This window comes from Numida meleagris, chromosome 2 (assembly GCF_002078875.1).
Source record: "Numida meleagris isolate 19003 breed g44 Domestic line chromosome 2, NumMel1.0, whole genome shotgun sequence".
Classification (NCBI taxonomy): Eukaryota; Metazoa; Chordata; class Aves; order Galliformes; family Numididae; genus Numida; species Numida meleagris.
This window is the reverse complement of record NC_034410.1, coordinates 29,502,096-29,518,055: the sequence shown is the minus strand read 5'-3', so window position 1 is coordinate 29,518,055 and position 15,960 is coordinate 29,502,096. Positions and strand designations below refer to the sequence as shown.

Below are 15,960 nucleotides of genomic sequence, written 5' to 3'. Positions count from 1 at the left end.
TCCGCCCCCAAGGGAACTTCGATCAAGGAAAGATATTTAGCGGTGTCGTGCTTGCGGGTGCGTTAATGTGCATTTCACGCAATTTTGCACCGCGTATCCACCGCTATCAGTGCGTACGGCCAGGTCGATTCCCCCACGCACCGCCTCTGACTTTGGCTCTGCCGAAGTTTCGGATGAAAGCAGCCGCTGCTCTGAGTGGCACCTCCTTATCCTCGTCTGCCGTCCAGGAGGAAGGGGGTTCAAAGCAATGCTTAGAAATGGCCTGAAATGAGCTTTACGAAGCAGCCTTCTGCTGCCACCCTGCCCAGATGTTTGAACTCTAGCTGAAGGGATTTAGGGGGAATGGAGAGGACGATTCCAACAGTTACTACAGGGAATGCAATTTCTGGTCCCCTACAATGCTTACTTAGGCTAATGGAGGTCCTGCCATTCAGATCTCATTGCGCTGGGATACAGGGTAAACATTTCCCGGTGACCCTCTGCGTTTAGGTCCCCTCTTCAGGACATCATTAAAAGTATCCACGTACTTGCCTGACATCAATTGTGCAGCTGGCTCTCAGGGTTCAGAGATCCCGACGGAAAGCAGGAAGGCGAGCCCGGGGGAGACCCGGCTCTGCTGCTGTGGGCTGTAAAGAGCCTGAAAATCGTTTGGTTGCGGGTGCATAAGAAGAGACAAAAGTGCTCAGCAGGTAAGAGCCGAGGGCTTTGCCAAGAAGGAACTGTCCTTGATCGCTGTGACAGGATTGCCTCGCCGGGGACTCCTCTCTCGGGAGCATCCACGCGTCCCCGAGGGGGCTGCCTGTCTCCTCTCATCAGCATCACGGAGGGAAAATTCACAGCCGCTCTTTCTAGTCCTGCTAATCCTGTTATCCGGGGAGTTATAAATATTAACGCCGCAGAGGCTGGGGATGGGGGACCCGATTAAGCCCTGTCCGAAGTAAGATGTCAGCCGGTCTTTTCCCGGCCCATCGGCGCCCGGAGCTGCTCCGCAGCACAGCCCCGCCGCTACCCCGCCCGGAGCGGCTGCTGGGCGCCTCGGTGCTGGGCTTCGTAGCCGACATCTCCCTGGGAGCCCCCCAGAGCTCATCTCGGGCCGGGCCGAGCCTGGGGCTCACCCCCGAGCCTCCCTTCGGGCACAGAGCGCTGTCGCTGCGGGAAGGGATGGCTCGGGGGCTGCCCCTTGCTGCCTTCGGAGACGGGGATCCCGAAGACGAGGAAGAAGAGGAGGAAGAGGAGAGGATGCGGAGCTCTTCCCTACTGGATAGACCCAGGAGAAAGCGGGTTATCACCTACGCCCAGCGCCAGGCAGCCAACATCCGGGAGAGGAAAAGGATGTTCAACCTCAACGAGGCGTTCGACCAGCTGAGAAAGAAGGTGCCCACCTTCGCCTACGAGAAGCGGCTCTCCCGGATAGAGACCTTGCGCCTGGCCATAGTGTACATCTCCTTCATGACCGAGCTCCTGAATGGCTGCAGCAGGCAGGAAGCGAGCTAGGGGCAGCGAGGCCCGGCGGGACGGGGCTGGGGCCGGGCACCGCCCTTAAACTCGGGCTCCTCGCCCCGCAGCCGGGACCGTGCAGGCGTGGGACTCAAAGCGAGGGGGGTGCGAAGGGAAAGGGGAGATAGAGAGGTTCCGTGTATGTAGATTTGTTAATATATATCGCTTTTGTAAAGGAAGTGGGAAAAAAAAAATCTGGGGCCTTTTGGTTGTTTCTTTGACTGCTTGCTTTAGTATTTTGCAATTTGTTGCCTTCGAGAACAGATCGGGCAGGGCAGCAGAGGTGGTGCTGTCAGAGAATTGGCTTTCGAGGGGATTCAGTTGCCGGCCCAGCTGCCTGTTAGGGGCTAGGAAAAAAAAAAATCTGCTGTTCTGTTTTCTTTTTTTTAATAAAAAGAGTACTCCCTTTTTCTCTGAAATCCATCTTGACAAGTCCAAGCTGCGTGTCACAAGGCAAGTTAAATTGAACCTCTAGGCGGACCTGCCTGTTGCCACCATTTTCTCCCAGGACGAGTTCTGCCCTTGCCTGTTGGCAGCCAATGCCGCCGCTAGCACTGACCCGGGGCTGCCGGAGCGGGGCCCGGCTGCGGTGTGGTGCGGGCGGGGAGCGGCGGAGACCGGGACCGGGACACCCCTTCAGCTGCGGCGCCAGGGGGTTGCTGTTTCCACCCGCCGGAGAGAGAAAACGCGCAGGCGTTTGGGCTTTGATTTTGAGGCTGCCACTCAGTCTTTCCCCTCGCTGTTTGTCAGGTGTATTTTTGGTTGGCTGGTTGGTTGGTTGGTTTTTCTTCCTCGTTTCATTGCTGCGAGATGAGGAAAAAAAAAAAAAAAAGCACACTTTGAAAAGACGGAGCGGGTGGAGGAGGGAAGCCCAGGCCGGCTATGCCCCGGGAATGGGGAAGGAACTGGGGGTCCGCCGCCTACTCGGAGGGGTTGGCGGCTCCCCTTCCTCGGGCCTGGAGCGGGGGTCGGTCTTTTAGCATTATTTTGCCAAATCCTGAGTGCTGCCGGCTCCTCCCGTTGCCCCTTTTCCCGGGGCAGGAGCGGTTCACAGGATCCCTCCCTGCTCCTGCAGCCGCCCGCCCGCAACCAGCAACCCGTAGCCTCGGGCAGCACGCAGCGGGCGCGCAGCAGCTGTCTCGAGCAGGGCAGCCTGCTGCTGCCTTCAGGACAGCTTTTACTTCCACTACATGAAGTTGTCGTGATGCTAGAGAAATCGAGATTTTCTCGGGATTCAGACCGCTACGGCTAAAATCTAAATCCCACCCTCACAGCTCTTCGATTTCTTTTCTCATGCTTTTGTCAACTCTTGTGATGGTTCTTCTTTTTCTTTTACCATTCGCTTTAGTATTACCGTCACAATAACTTGTTTTAATAATGAAGTATTCTTTCTCTTCTATCTTGTTTCTCCGGATCCTTTTCCACTTGTTTTAGTTGACCTCCCTGACTTCATACGCTGCATCTGTTTTCGGGTTGTTACGATGCTTTTTTTCCAAGAGCCAGCTGGATGGTTAATGCAGATGAAGCCTCGCTAGAAACAGGGGTGTTTCACCTCGTCAGGATTTTTTTTTTTTTGTAAGTATAAAATGAAAAAAGGAACAAAGAACGAGCAATGTTCCAAAATCAATGACTGTTCACATGACCCAGGAGCATTTTATTGTTACGGCTGTATCAAGCAAAAAAAAAAAAGAAAAAAAATATATGAAAGCAAATTATTCAGGGATAATAAATGTGTAGTTCAATATTCACTTCTTAACACTATTTGTCATCTCCATACAGCCACAATTTTCACAGCATGATTATATATCCTTCCATACTTTTTCTTGCACTGGATAAAATTAGAACTTTGTAGCACACAGAGCCTTAAATTAGAAGATTCACAATGTAAACAAGTCTGCAACAGATCATTCAAAAATTGCTGTTTTTCTTTTCTTGGTTTAATAACAAAACATTGGAATGCATTCAGGCTTTTCCATACTATGTTTCCATGTATGTTAAAATGTACTTAACATACATGTTAAGGACTAGAGAAAAGTAAAAATAAATTGTTATATTTTATTTTTAAATACAAATCAAAATCTGGACCCTGCCGCATGAATGCTTATTTCAAACAGATTACCAGATACTTCATAGCAATAATGACGGACAGTGGTACCATTCTTATAAGAGTCACCAATTCTAAAAATAATGTTTGAATTTAAAAGTGCATTCACAGTACAAGCCAAAGAAGAGAATATGCATACAGGACAAAGACACATTTCATGTTAGTTACAGACTTCAGAGGAGCCTCTTGGCTTCATACTGATTCATAGAGGCTGGGAAACTGACGAAGGACTTTCATTTTTTGCTTTGTGACTATCCAAAGTGAGCAAAGATTTAACAAAATAGGATTCTTGGTGTATTTTTTCCTGAATGAACCTCTGCTACAACTAAAGCATACTCTTATGCTCATTGAAGCATGCGGGGAGCCCCCCCAACTGGGGCTGCTTAGTCTGGAGAAGAGGAGGATGAGGGAAGACCTTATTACTCTCTTCAAATATCTGAGAGGTGATTGTAGTGGGAGCGAGACTGGTCTCTTCTCACTGGTGACAGGTGACAGGAGAAGGGGAAATGGCCTCAAGTTGCGCCAGGAGAGGTTTAGTTTGGATATCAGGAAAAACTTCTTTCCAGAAAGGGTTTTTAAGCACTGGAACAGGCTCCCCAGGGAGGTGGCTGAGTCACCATCCCTGAATGTGTTTAAAAACCATTTGGATGTGGTGCGCAGGGACATGATTTAGCAGCAAGTCATTAGAGTTAGGGTAGTATGGTTAGGTTGTGGTTGGACTTGATGCTTGAAGGTCTTTTCCAACCTGAGCAATTCTACGATTCTATGATTCTATGATTCTATGATTCCATGATTCCATGATTCCATGATTCTATGATTCTATGATTCCATGATTCCATGATTCCATGATTCTATGATTCTATGATTCTATGCAGACTCATCTGCTTGCCCATGTGGATGTGCTGAAATCATAGAATAATAGAATCTTTTAGGTTGGAAAAGGCTGCTGAGATCATTTAGTCCAACCTTGAGTCCTGGAAGCTCAATCTGCTGAGAATTTAAACACATTTTGGAAAAAATGCAAAAAGCCTTCTTGTTAGCACATGACCCCACCTCATTGAAAAAACAGGATTATGGGGTCCATTCTCTTCTCAGCATCCTCTTACTCCAAGGTCAGTGGAGTCTTACTCATAGTCTGTGGAGTCACAGGGTGAAAAATAGCATGTCAGGCTTGTGAAGCCAGCAAAATCCTGGCCCTAATGCAGTGAATGCAGAGCTGCTGCTGACTTCAGTAAGGGTAGGATTTCACCCACTGTATTTCCAGGACTTCGCCTTGCTCAAAAACACTGCTGCCACCAACGTTGGGGCCAATCACAGCTCTTGGACTGCCTGAAGAACCATGCCATTATCACCGCATCAAGAACAAAACCTGACAGCGTCAATTACTTCTGGGAAAAGATAATGAGGGGTTTTTTAAAGCCCCAAAAGAGTTTGATCATAGCCCATTTTTAGATACTCTTCCGAGATGGGTTTGTTTATACTCTTTTTGCCTGCTGAAGGCCGCCTTTTGGTAGAGAGTTGGGTTCCCTTGTAGCTATCGTGTTACGATTAGCATTCAGACACGTAAACCAAAGAATAAGTCTAAATGAAATCATGTTTGAGAGACATTTCCAAGCTTTCTAAGAGAAGTATAAATAATCAAATGATTTTGCAATATATAGTCAGTCTGAGCTTGCTTTACATCTGCTCAACCTGAAAGGAGTTTTAAGCAAATTAATGCTGGAAACAGAACAAAATATTATGATAGCACCGCAAACTCCTGCATCTACATTCTGACCAGCTACTACAGCCCCATGATTGGTGTTTATTATCACATTGGTCAGCGTTTCCATTATAAACACTTGAGTGTAGAGGGTTTCTAACTCAGCTATAAAAACTCCCTCCAGAATGAAACTTGATAAGTGAAGCCTTGTTCCAACAACACTTCTTTTCTTTTACAAACTTTAAAATAAATCAGTTTTTGAAGTCATGGGTGTTCTAAGCAAAAAGGATGGAAAAGGATTTTTGATTTATTTTTATTCTTCTTCAGAACAGTAGTTCTTCTCAAAGAGATTTTCTGTGCAGCTCCTTTGGTCTTTTCAATGAATTTGAACCCTTTGAATTTTCTTTTAATTAAAAGTAACTGAGATACTAATACTTCAAATGTAACTGCTGTGCATACTGAAACCCTATTTTCTTAAAACTTTGTTGTTTTTACCACGCTTGAATATTACCAGTCTGCAACAATGACAGCCATGTTTCTCCTACTACACACAGAACAGAACAATTAATAAGGGCAGATAGGTATATCAATTAAAACCTTTTTGTATTACAGTAAAGTTTATGATCAATTCAGAGTATTTTCTCTTAAGATTTATTCTGAAAAAGCAAGTTTGTTTCAGACATTGAAATGAGTATTCATCACAGTAGTAAAACCAGGAAGAACTGAATAAAGATACTCAACTGAATTGCCCTAAAAATCTAGCCACTTAACTATTGCAGCTCAGGTATTGTTTAAGAATTTATTTTCATTTAATTCAGATTCAACTTTTTACCTTTTCTATCCCAGATTCAGGGGTAACTTTTGATCTGGTTGGCACTAAATATTAGGCCTCTACAATTTTTTACGTCTACCATTCCATGAAATAACCAGTTCCGTGGTTCCTACACACTTGAAATTCCTGTTCCCTCAAAGAATACAAAGTAAGGGAGCCATCCTATAATCATTACTTTTGAGTGGTGTAGTATCAGTTTCTGCATGAATCCACACTTGTAAGGACTGCAATGTAATCAAATCTCTGTATGCATTACATTGCCTTAGTGGGGCTTACACTGCTCGCAAGGACTTCAGTGCCATAGCCGGGGCTCACTGCATCTCCTCCCACACCAGTTTGAATGGTTCCCATGCAGAATTATTTAGTGTAGAAAGATAGGGTTGCTAATTGTTACACGGAGTTCTATATCAAACCATGGTGACTGAGGACACTCAGATGCTAGGCCCATTTAAGTTTTCACTTTTCTGTCTGACAATTTAAAAAACTAAACAAAAAAAGCCTCAGATGACTTAACTGTCTCTCTTCAGCAGGAAATAATAATTATCCATGTTATTTCCAGTTTCATCTTGTCTTACTCCAAGCCTTACAGAGGATTAAGTGGGGGCAGAGCATTTTATTATTTTCTACAAAGCAAAGAAGAAATCTGTGTGAGAAGGGACTTCACCATAAATAAATAAACTCATAGAAGGAGGAGAAGTTAACTCAGATGTTTTCTTTTTTTTTTCCAATATTGTTTACATATTATAAATTCCTCAGCATTTCTAATGAATTCTTACCATTGAAATGCTGTTATCAGAAGAAAGAGTGGTAAATATGCCACAAAGGATACAGCAATAACTATTCCACAACAAATGTCATCACTGCTTGAACATCTCGCATTCCTGTGGAATAGATCTCTTCAATCTGCATAAAAGGTTGGTTAATGAAGGGGTTAGAAAACAAGCAGATATGTGGGATCATTCACTTTTCATATGATCAAGATGAGATACAGCAAGGTTCTGCTTTTTTCATAGGTCACTGGTGAAACTAGGGGTATGAAAAGCTGTGAACTGAAGCCACAGCCATTATTTTGATCCCTGATGGTGAAATGAAGATCTTCAGCTATGGTAACCGTATTCTATTCATCTGGGAGCAGTGATCATGATGCTCTTACTGCTCACATTCGATATTTCTGGAAATCTGTAGTGCATTTTACAGTGTCCTGAGATTTCTTCACAACCCTGGACATCTGGGTGCAAAAGTGTCACTGAGTAAAGTGAGAAGAGATATTGAATCTCAAGGGTCCAAGCAGTGCATCTAGAGAAAATGACAGCTGCAAAAAACTCTCAACTTTAATAAATATAATGCAGGATTAGAAATGTAAAGTTTCAACACGGAAGATGCTAACAAACTTTTACAACTATATGGAAATACCCAACAAAGCCTTGACATCTCCACCAGACTCAAAGGCTTGGAGCCCTTCACATCCATCTTCCACTTCTCCACTGCTCTACTCTTCTTTCTACTCATGAACAGGGAGCCCCTGAAACACACAAAAAAAGTCTCCTTTAAATCACATTTATTTGAAAAATGAATGCAAAACCCAGTAGAGCTAAATCCAGCCACAGCACATCAGATTTCAAGTTGCAAGTGTGCTGTGTTTTTTATGAAAGCTGGCGCCAGAGATCACATTCTGCCATTGAGTTCACTCTGTGTTGTTGCATATTTTTGTAACAAGGGTCTGAAATCTGCCTCCTTCATGGAACTGACAGCCAGAATTATGCCATCTTTCCAAATGCAAAGATCATATGATCCATCTGTTGTCTGCAACCATGCAGGGGAAACACTTTCCAAAGAGAAACGTGGGTTGGCCCCAAACTTATGTAATTATCCAAATACTGAAGTATTTCAGATGTTTCAAGGTGCTCTTGGACCTGATCTTGACCATCTAAGTTCCTATGAAGTCTTTCAGAATAATGTATGTAATTAATTCATTGAGTTGGCAGGAAATATTTGGAGTGCAGAAATAATATTAAAAATTATTCTTAAATAACTTAGTAATGATTCAGAGATCTAGGACTCGGGAATATAATCTGGGATATGTAAGAGTGCTTACACTTTTAATTAGTTCACATTTTTGTTCTTTATATCACATATAAAGCAGAAAGAAAAGAGAATTCAGTGAATATACAGAAAGATCTTTCAATCATATTCTAATTATATGCCAGAAAACTACAGTAACTCTGATGCATCCTTGACTCAAATAGTTCTGCAAAACTACCAGATGCAAGAGGGTTTATAGGTTGATGAAGAATAGTCACAGACAAAATAAATAAATAAATGAAATAAAAAGGTGATTAAGAGACTGTGAAATGAAATGCTATCTCAGATCTTACCCTGCCTTCCTTGAAAACGCGTGGAATTCATTTCATACTACATCTGAGCCAGTTTAACTTTTCTTTCCAGATATCTTGAATGTTGCCAAATATGATTAAACGAATAGTTTACATTCTCATCAGGTACCACCTCCTTGACATACAGAACCCAAATTTTAATCATGAGCAAATGGAGCTTTCACCAAAGTTCTGATAACTGTGCTGAAATAGGAAACTGAGACCTGGTAAGATAGAATAGACAGTTCAAGTCCTGTTGCTGAAAACACCTTTACCAGACTCAAGGCAATAAATTTGGAGACATGCAGATGTCCATTACTTTACTCTGTCAACCGTACTTCGGTTCACAATAGCTTAAGTCAATTCTCACAGTTACATTTTCCACACATCCGGGAATTGAAAGATTACAGCATCCCCTCTCAAATCATAAATGCCATACCTACAGGCTGAACCACATTATACTCTGAGATTTTTGTGATGTTAACAGCATGAAGTCTGCCCATGGAGAGAAATGAGTGTTGCCAAAGCTATGATGTGAGCATATGGTATTTGTCATATTTTAAATATGTGAGCATATTTTCCCCAAAATAGAAATTCCACATATTCTCTGAAAGCAGTAAAAGCATGAATTTTCAGTGTCCTGCTGTTCAAACCCTTTGATGAATACAGTATGTAAGCCAAGTCTTTGACTGGAGAGGATTTTGGAGGATAGGGTCAGGGGTCTTTGCCTCCAAGCTGAGAAGACATACCACATATCTGAGAATGGTGCAGAACGTGAAGCGTTATAATGACATGTCTTTCAACCCAACTTCCCCTTCCAAACCGTACCTCTCCTGAAGTTACGGATCATTAGTATTATTTATTGGGAGGGTTTCTGAAATTCTTCTGCACCACACAAACACTCAATATAACCCCAAAGATGCAGAATGACCTTAGGGGAGAAAAGAGGAGGCTTTCTGCCGGAAGACTTTCTTCTGCTGAAAGCATTCAATAACACATTTTCGAATGCCAGGAAGTCTTCATGGAGAATGGTAATACTTGCCTTGCAGAGGTGGAACTGCTGGCAGCACCACAGAGATTTCCTGGTCAGTCAAAATCTAGGGAAAATACAAGTTATATTTACTATGGTTTCTCCCACTCTATGCATAATGCTACTGCTACCTGTATGGTACTACTGTCCTGTATGTGTATTGCAGATGGAGTGTTGTTATGTTGTGCGCCATCTGACACACCATGGGTGTTACTAATGGGCCACTAATTCTTTTACTTTGTTTTTGGTGCCCTTACAGTAGCATCTAATCTACTGTGGATTTCATATACCATTTTCAAATGCTTTTAAGCAGTTTAATAATGACTTTATGTTGTATAATATTTTGCCAACTTCTGGGAAGTAAGGAGAGATGGAAATCGGGTTTTGTTTGTTTGTTTTTTTTCCTTCTCTCATTGAACTGTCTAGGAGTGATATGTATGAAGAAATACAACATATTCAATAACTGCAAGGAGCGAAAATGTATCTTCTATCTCTTCATGGCAGTATAGTTTGCTTCTGACCTATGCTACATCATTGTGAATATGAAGAGCTGTTTCTGTAGTGATAGCTGAGTGACTGTATCAGCTTCTTCCCCACTATCTATGTGCTTTTGTGTTGGTCCCATACTCTTAATGTGAGCATTTATTAAATACCTCCTCCTTTCACCATGGGTCTGACTTAACAATAAGAACTTCATTTCCCAGTGGTATATCTAATCTTTAAACATGGATATTTTTCTTCTTTCTTTTTGGATGGAAATTACTACCCACAGTGTGCAGAAGTGGGAAGACTTAGACAGTTAACCTGCCAGCTACACTAACAAATCAGATAGTTTGACGTCTATACCAGTCCATTAGTTCCTGCAATGAACTAACAACATGAAAGCACAGATGGAAGGATTTGGTGTTGCTAAATTTTACCTGCCAAATTGGAGGCTATGTTGTCATCTAAAAAGAGACAACACATTCTGGGATGCATCTTCAAGAAGAAGAATGTGGCAGCTGTTTCACTTTGTACAGCAAGATGAAAATGCAAAGAATTATCTTGGCTGATTGAAATTAAGCCAAATGACAGTGTGCCATACCACAGCTACTCAATTACATACATTGAATATAGATAAAGCTGTAGTTACCCGTGATGGAATCTGGCCAGAAGACAACATAGCATGTCTTTTCAAGACACTAACAGATTTCCACTGACCAAAAGTTTAACATGCTGGCTGATAATAGCTATGTTGAAGGCCTTTTGGGGATAACTAAAATAGATCATGACTGTCACTGTAGATAGCATATGGCTGTATGCCATTGCAATACTATTGATCAAATTTCTATCTTTTTGAAAGGAATGACGACCATTTTACTGTCATGCATTAAGTAATCCCCATTCAGCAAAAGATTGCTGGAGTCTTACATCATTCAGACTACTCAAACATTGGATATAATGACTGAAGGGAAGAAGTTCAGTAAAAACTGTGAGGCTACTTTACTTTTTTACTTACTTGTTTTACTTTAGGTTTACTTTAGATTCTTCTTCCTTTTGTTTAAGTTTGCTGCTTAATACTAAATACTGTAGAGAAAAAGATTACCAGTTGAAGTTTAAAATACCACTTGTAAGTAATATAGCCCTTGCTATATTCCTTGCATATCCTCTGCCTTTAAATTTATCTCAACATCTGCTGTCACCAAGATCTACATTAGCCTGTTTGCAAAGTGTGTCACAGCAAACAATAACATTATATTGAACGTTAGAAAATTTCATAAATTGACTCAGAATGAATAGAGAACTAAACCTGGACATATTTTAGAGTTGGGATAATATTTTGGAATGAAGCTTTTGCTGTGACTTTGAGAATCTGGGGCACGTCTTACTGTATAGGGTCTGGTACATATGCATACCACTGAGATAAAACATCTTTGCACTTACAAGGTCAACATGCTTTAAGAACATTTCTATCATGCAGCAAAATATGTATGCTTGGAAGACTGAAAAAAAGATTGCAATTTTCAAGCAAAAGATTATTATTATTATTAAAAAATCCAAAAATTTAGTTGAATATTGAAGAACAATGATGGACATTTAAACCCAAATGCAGGCTGCATTTCTTTTTATTCAACAATAATCTCAGTCTGGACCTGCTTTCACTTTTATTCTATTTAAAGTTTAATTGACCCGTTTTAGGGCATGATCTAAAGTCCACTGAAACACTCCCTTTGACATCAAAGAGTTCTGGAGTAAGTCCTAAATGAATGCAAGCAAAAATATTCTAAAAGGAGAAACTAATATTTTTTTGCTTGTGAGGTTAACTATTTTTAGTGCTGCAAGGCCAGATAGCATACTTTGGCATGAGAATGTTTGCTATAGATATTCTTCAAGGCAGAAGCAGAAGAAGAAGCAGTATAGTATTTTACAGTACAGCATAGATAGATATCCAGATGCTTTTCTGGTGGTCAGAGTACATATAGGCACATGCATACATACATATGAGCAGTGTGTGAGCACTAATTTACATTCCTATTTTAATAAACCACTGACTCTCCCAGTAATTTTCCCTATAAATTTGGTAACCAATATTTATTATCTAGAGCATCTTCTTTGTGTGAACTACTATATGATTTGGTCAGTAATTAAAACCAATGGACCTATGAACAAATAGGAAGTATGGCACCCTGACAAATCATTGTCCTGTTTTGTAGAAACAGGCTAATGAGATTGGGGCTGAAAATCTTGTTCAAGGTGTACAGTAGATCTTTAAGTATCATAGCAGATAGCTCATAGCACAAAATAAATATAACCTTCCCACTTAGAAAGAGATATGTAGACTTTGATTCCACCCTTGTTGCCTTCTTAGAAAGTAAATACTTGACAGAGATGAAAATAAACCCCTGTTTTCTCAGAAATCCCTCAAGTTCTAGCTGGATGCCCTTAGAATCTGGAAGAATAAGATGGATGCTCACTTCTGTGAGCATTTCCATCCAGGATTTCCTCTCCCGTGCAGTTACACTCAGTCCTGTGTGGTCTCAGATAGAGAGAGGAGGAGGAGGTGGATGGGTTCCAACTTTCAGATCTGGTATTCAATCAGACTACCAATCATAAAAATAATAATTTCCATTTGCTTAGAAGAGCAGATGTGTATGTTAGGATGACCTTCCAAACCCATTCCCTGTGTCACACCAGGCCTTGCTGTTTGTTTCAGAGGTAAGGGAGAGCCTACTACTGTCTGGTGAATTCCTGTGGGGTCGCCTGAGTCACAGTAATTTCTTACATGACCTTTTTCTTCATCTTCTTCCCTGAGATTCCAAAAACAACTGTAAGTCTAAAGCACACCACATTAAATATGGAGTACAGGGAATCTTTCCCAAGGATTCAGACAGGACTAAGAGTGGAAGAGCTTGCTTCTATACTGAAATTCTGACTCCAGGATTTAGTTTGAATTGTATGAGCTGCAAAAAGAGTTTGAGCCCACCCCTAGGAAGGATTCTTAATGAAATGCCTTGTCCATTCATCACCAGTGCCCAGGGTAAGCTCTCCCTCACCTTGGTTGGAAAAACAGAGTTTGTGGCTAAAAGACCTGAAGTTTTATGGAGCTTCCATGGGTCAAATGTACTAAAAGATTGAAGATATAGATTTGAGTGATGTGTAGGAGCAGGAAGAATAAAAAAGAAAAAAGAAAAAAAAAGAAAAAAGAAAAAAGAAAGAAAGAAGAGAGAGAGACAGAGAGAGAAGATTTACAAAGTTCAGGAAAGATGGGAGAGATGGAAAAACAAAACTTTAAAAAAATCAAAGGAGTTGAAATAACAAATAAACTCCATTATTAATATAAATAATGTCTATCCCCTGGAGTGTAGATAAGCTTGTTTTACTAAGCAGTCTTTTCAGATTTAGACATGAAACCACGTAAACAAGACCCAGGGCCATAATTAGGTGCAGAGCCCCACCACAGCATCATATCTGTAGATCTTTTATGATGGGACGGACTGGTCTTCTCTGTGGTGAAGGAGAAGGTACCGCTCAAGCTTCCACAAGGTGCTCACTCTCACCTCCAGGCCCTTCTTCCGCTGCCATGAATTATTTCTGGAGCTGAACAAAGTGTTATATAACTGAAAGATGTGATAGATACATGGAGGCAACTGTCTCCTGTATGGCGGTGCTTGCTTGCTGACGGGGCAGAGGCTTCCCCCGGCCTCGCAGTGAGGCGATGCCGGGGCAGAGCGCAGCACAGCGGAGCGGGGCACAGCTCAGCGCTCTCTGCCGCCCGCGCAGCCCCGTGCTGGAGGAGAGATGGGGAGCGGGGCTGGGGAGGCTACGTGGGCTGCGAGCACGGGACTGCCATGCAGGGAAGGGAATCAAACGGCTCCTATCACCTCCCCGTGTCAGTAGGACTTCGGGACCTTTCACTGAACAACTACATCGCAACTACAAAGTCGAGCTTAAAAGAAAAGGAAATGTCTTAAGAAAAATCACTGCAGTCATTTTGGCGATGAAACTGCTTCACTGAATCATTCACGAGTTATCTTCTCGTTCTTACAAAGCTTAGGGTGAAAGCACACCTGTGAGAAGCGTCCGTGTGTCCGCGGGGCCCCGTAAGCTGGCCCCGCGACCCCGCAGTGAGAGAGAGAAGCAGCACTCGGGATTACCTGAAGCGGCATCTCTGCAATCTGCTTCCAACCAGCCCCGAGCGGGCGGGCAGCATCTCCCCGCGGTGAGGCTCCGCTGGAACAGCCGCGGCCCCGAGCGCTGCCCCCGGCCCGGCCCGGAGGGGAATCGTGCCCTCCGGCGGCCGCCGGCCGCACAGCCCGGCTGGGCTTCCCGGCCCCGGGTCCGGCGGCTCTGAGCCGGCTGCAGTCAACGGGAAGAGAGGAAAATGAGAAAGGAGGCTGTCACCGAGCATCTGTAGGAATTAAAACCCTAGCCCACTGAAATTAGTGGAGAAACTTCAACTGACTTCAGCCGGCTTTGAATTTCGCCTGAAAGATGCAGCTGGAAGTGCACATCCTCAGCCAGGCAGCCTGTCTCTGAGCACGCAGATAATGTCGTGATTGCATTGCTGAATATCCCAAGAAATCCTCACCAGTGAGAGAACTCAGTACATTACCACCACGCACAGCCTTCCCGAGCTAAATTACAGCGTGTGCGTGTGCCATATGGGTAACACTGAGCAGCCTGCTGCAACTCGGCTGTAATTTGTCTGTGTGCAGAATAACACACTGATGGGCAACTTTGTACTTGTAACCACCATGCATAGTTCTTAAGCTATGCACACATAAGTTCTTAAACTTTCCTGATGACTTACAAACAGGCAGATGAATTGAGAGCTTCCATTCATTCTTCAGCTTGGAAGGAAGAACCACACTGGCAGCCCACTCCCCTTGAAAGCAGGGAGGCTCGCTGGCTGCAGTGAGGCCTGCGTGTTCCAGCCTGAGGATTTCCCAGCAACCAATGATCCTACACCGGGACCAAGACATTGGTGGGGAAAACTCTCCCAAGTGCCTCCCTACACGCACTCACACGGATTTTGCTTCCAGAGATACATGACTCAGATCAGAATGAGAGTCAAAGCCCAGCTCATTGTGTCACTCTGCTGAGGTTATCCCTCAGTTCATCTTCCTGGGAGCTTGGCATTTATGTAGCTTTGTGTTTACACATCCAGCTGTAATCGGGGTGCTCATTATAGCTGTGCTGTACTGGTATCAGTACACCAGATTTTTTTCTGTCCTGACAGCACTCTGTGAAGGGCTAGATACTACACACACATCTTCTGGGGCTAAGATGCAGAAAGGCCGTACAAATGGATGTGTGTTGACATAGAAAGGCCCTGGAAAGTCTCTGTGGTTGCCTGTAGCTTTGCTTGCTGTCTCCAAAGAATGAAGAAGGGCTGAGAGCTGCCTGAGGAGCCAGATGAGTGCCCTCCCCCACCATGCCTCCACATAGCAGAGAGCAGGACAAGTATTCTTCACTCCGTGCTGCAGAGCAGCCTGCAGGGCTGCCTTAGTGGCTTTTGGAGAATCCAGGTGTGCTCCCACTGGCAGCCTAGAAGCAGTCAGCCTGAACTAAGCACAGTTTGCAGCATGGGCTCAGTTTCCTTTGCTTCACGGCACAGCTGGTGAGCCCAAGATAAAACAAAAACCTAGAATGAAATGATGCGAATTGCTGCAGTGATCACTCACGCAGAAGTGTGCAGGTCCCAGGCAGCACCGTGTGGATTCTTCCAACTACTGCTGCTTGCTTTTACTGCAGTTTGAGTTGGAAGGAAGGGAGGAGGGGAAGGGAGGAAGGGAGGAAGGGAGGAGGGGAGGAAGGGAGGAAGGGAGGAAGGGAGGAAGGGAGGAAGGGAGGAAGGGAGGAAGGAAGGAAGGGAGGAAGGGAGGAAGGGAGGAAGGGAGGAAGGGAGGAAGGGAGGAAGGGAGGAAGGGAGGAAGGGAGGAA

The 15,960-nt window shown here is 43.5% G+C and overlaps 1 protein-coding gene across 1 annotated transcript; it reads left to right on the top strand.

Moving 5' to 3' along the window:
* On the top strand, positions 943-1,494 carry FERD3L (Fer3 like bHLH transcription factor). Its single transcript, XM_021385780.1, has one exon. It carries the CDS (start codon positions 943-945, stop codon positions 1,492-1,494), a length of 552 nt encoding a protein of 183 aa, XP_021241455.1.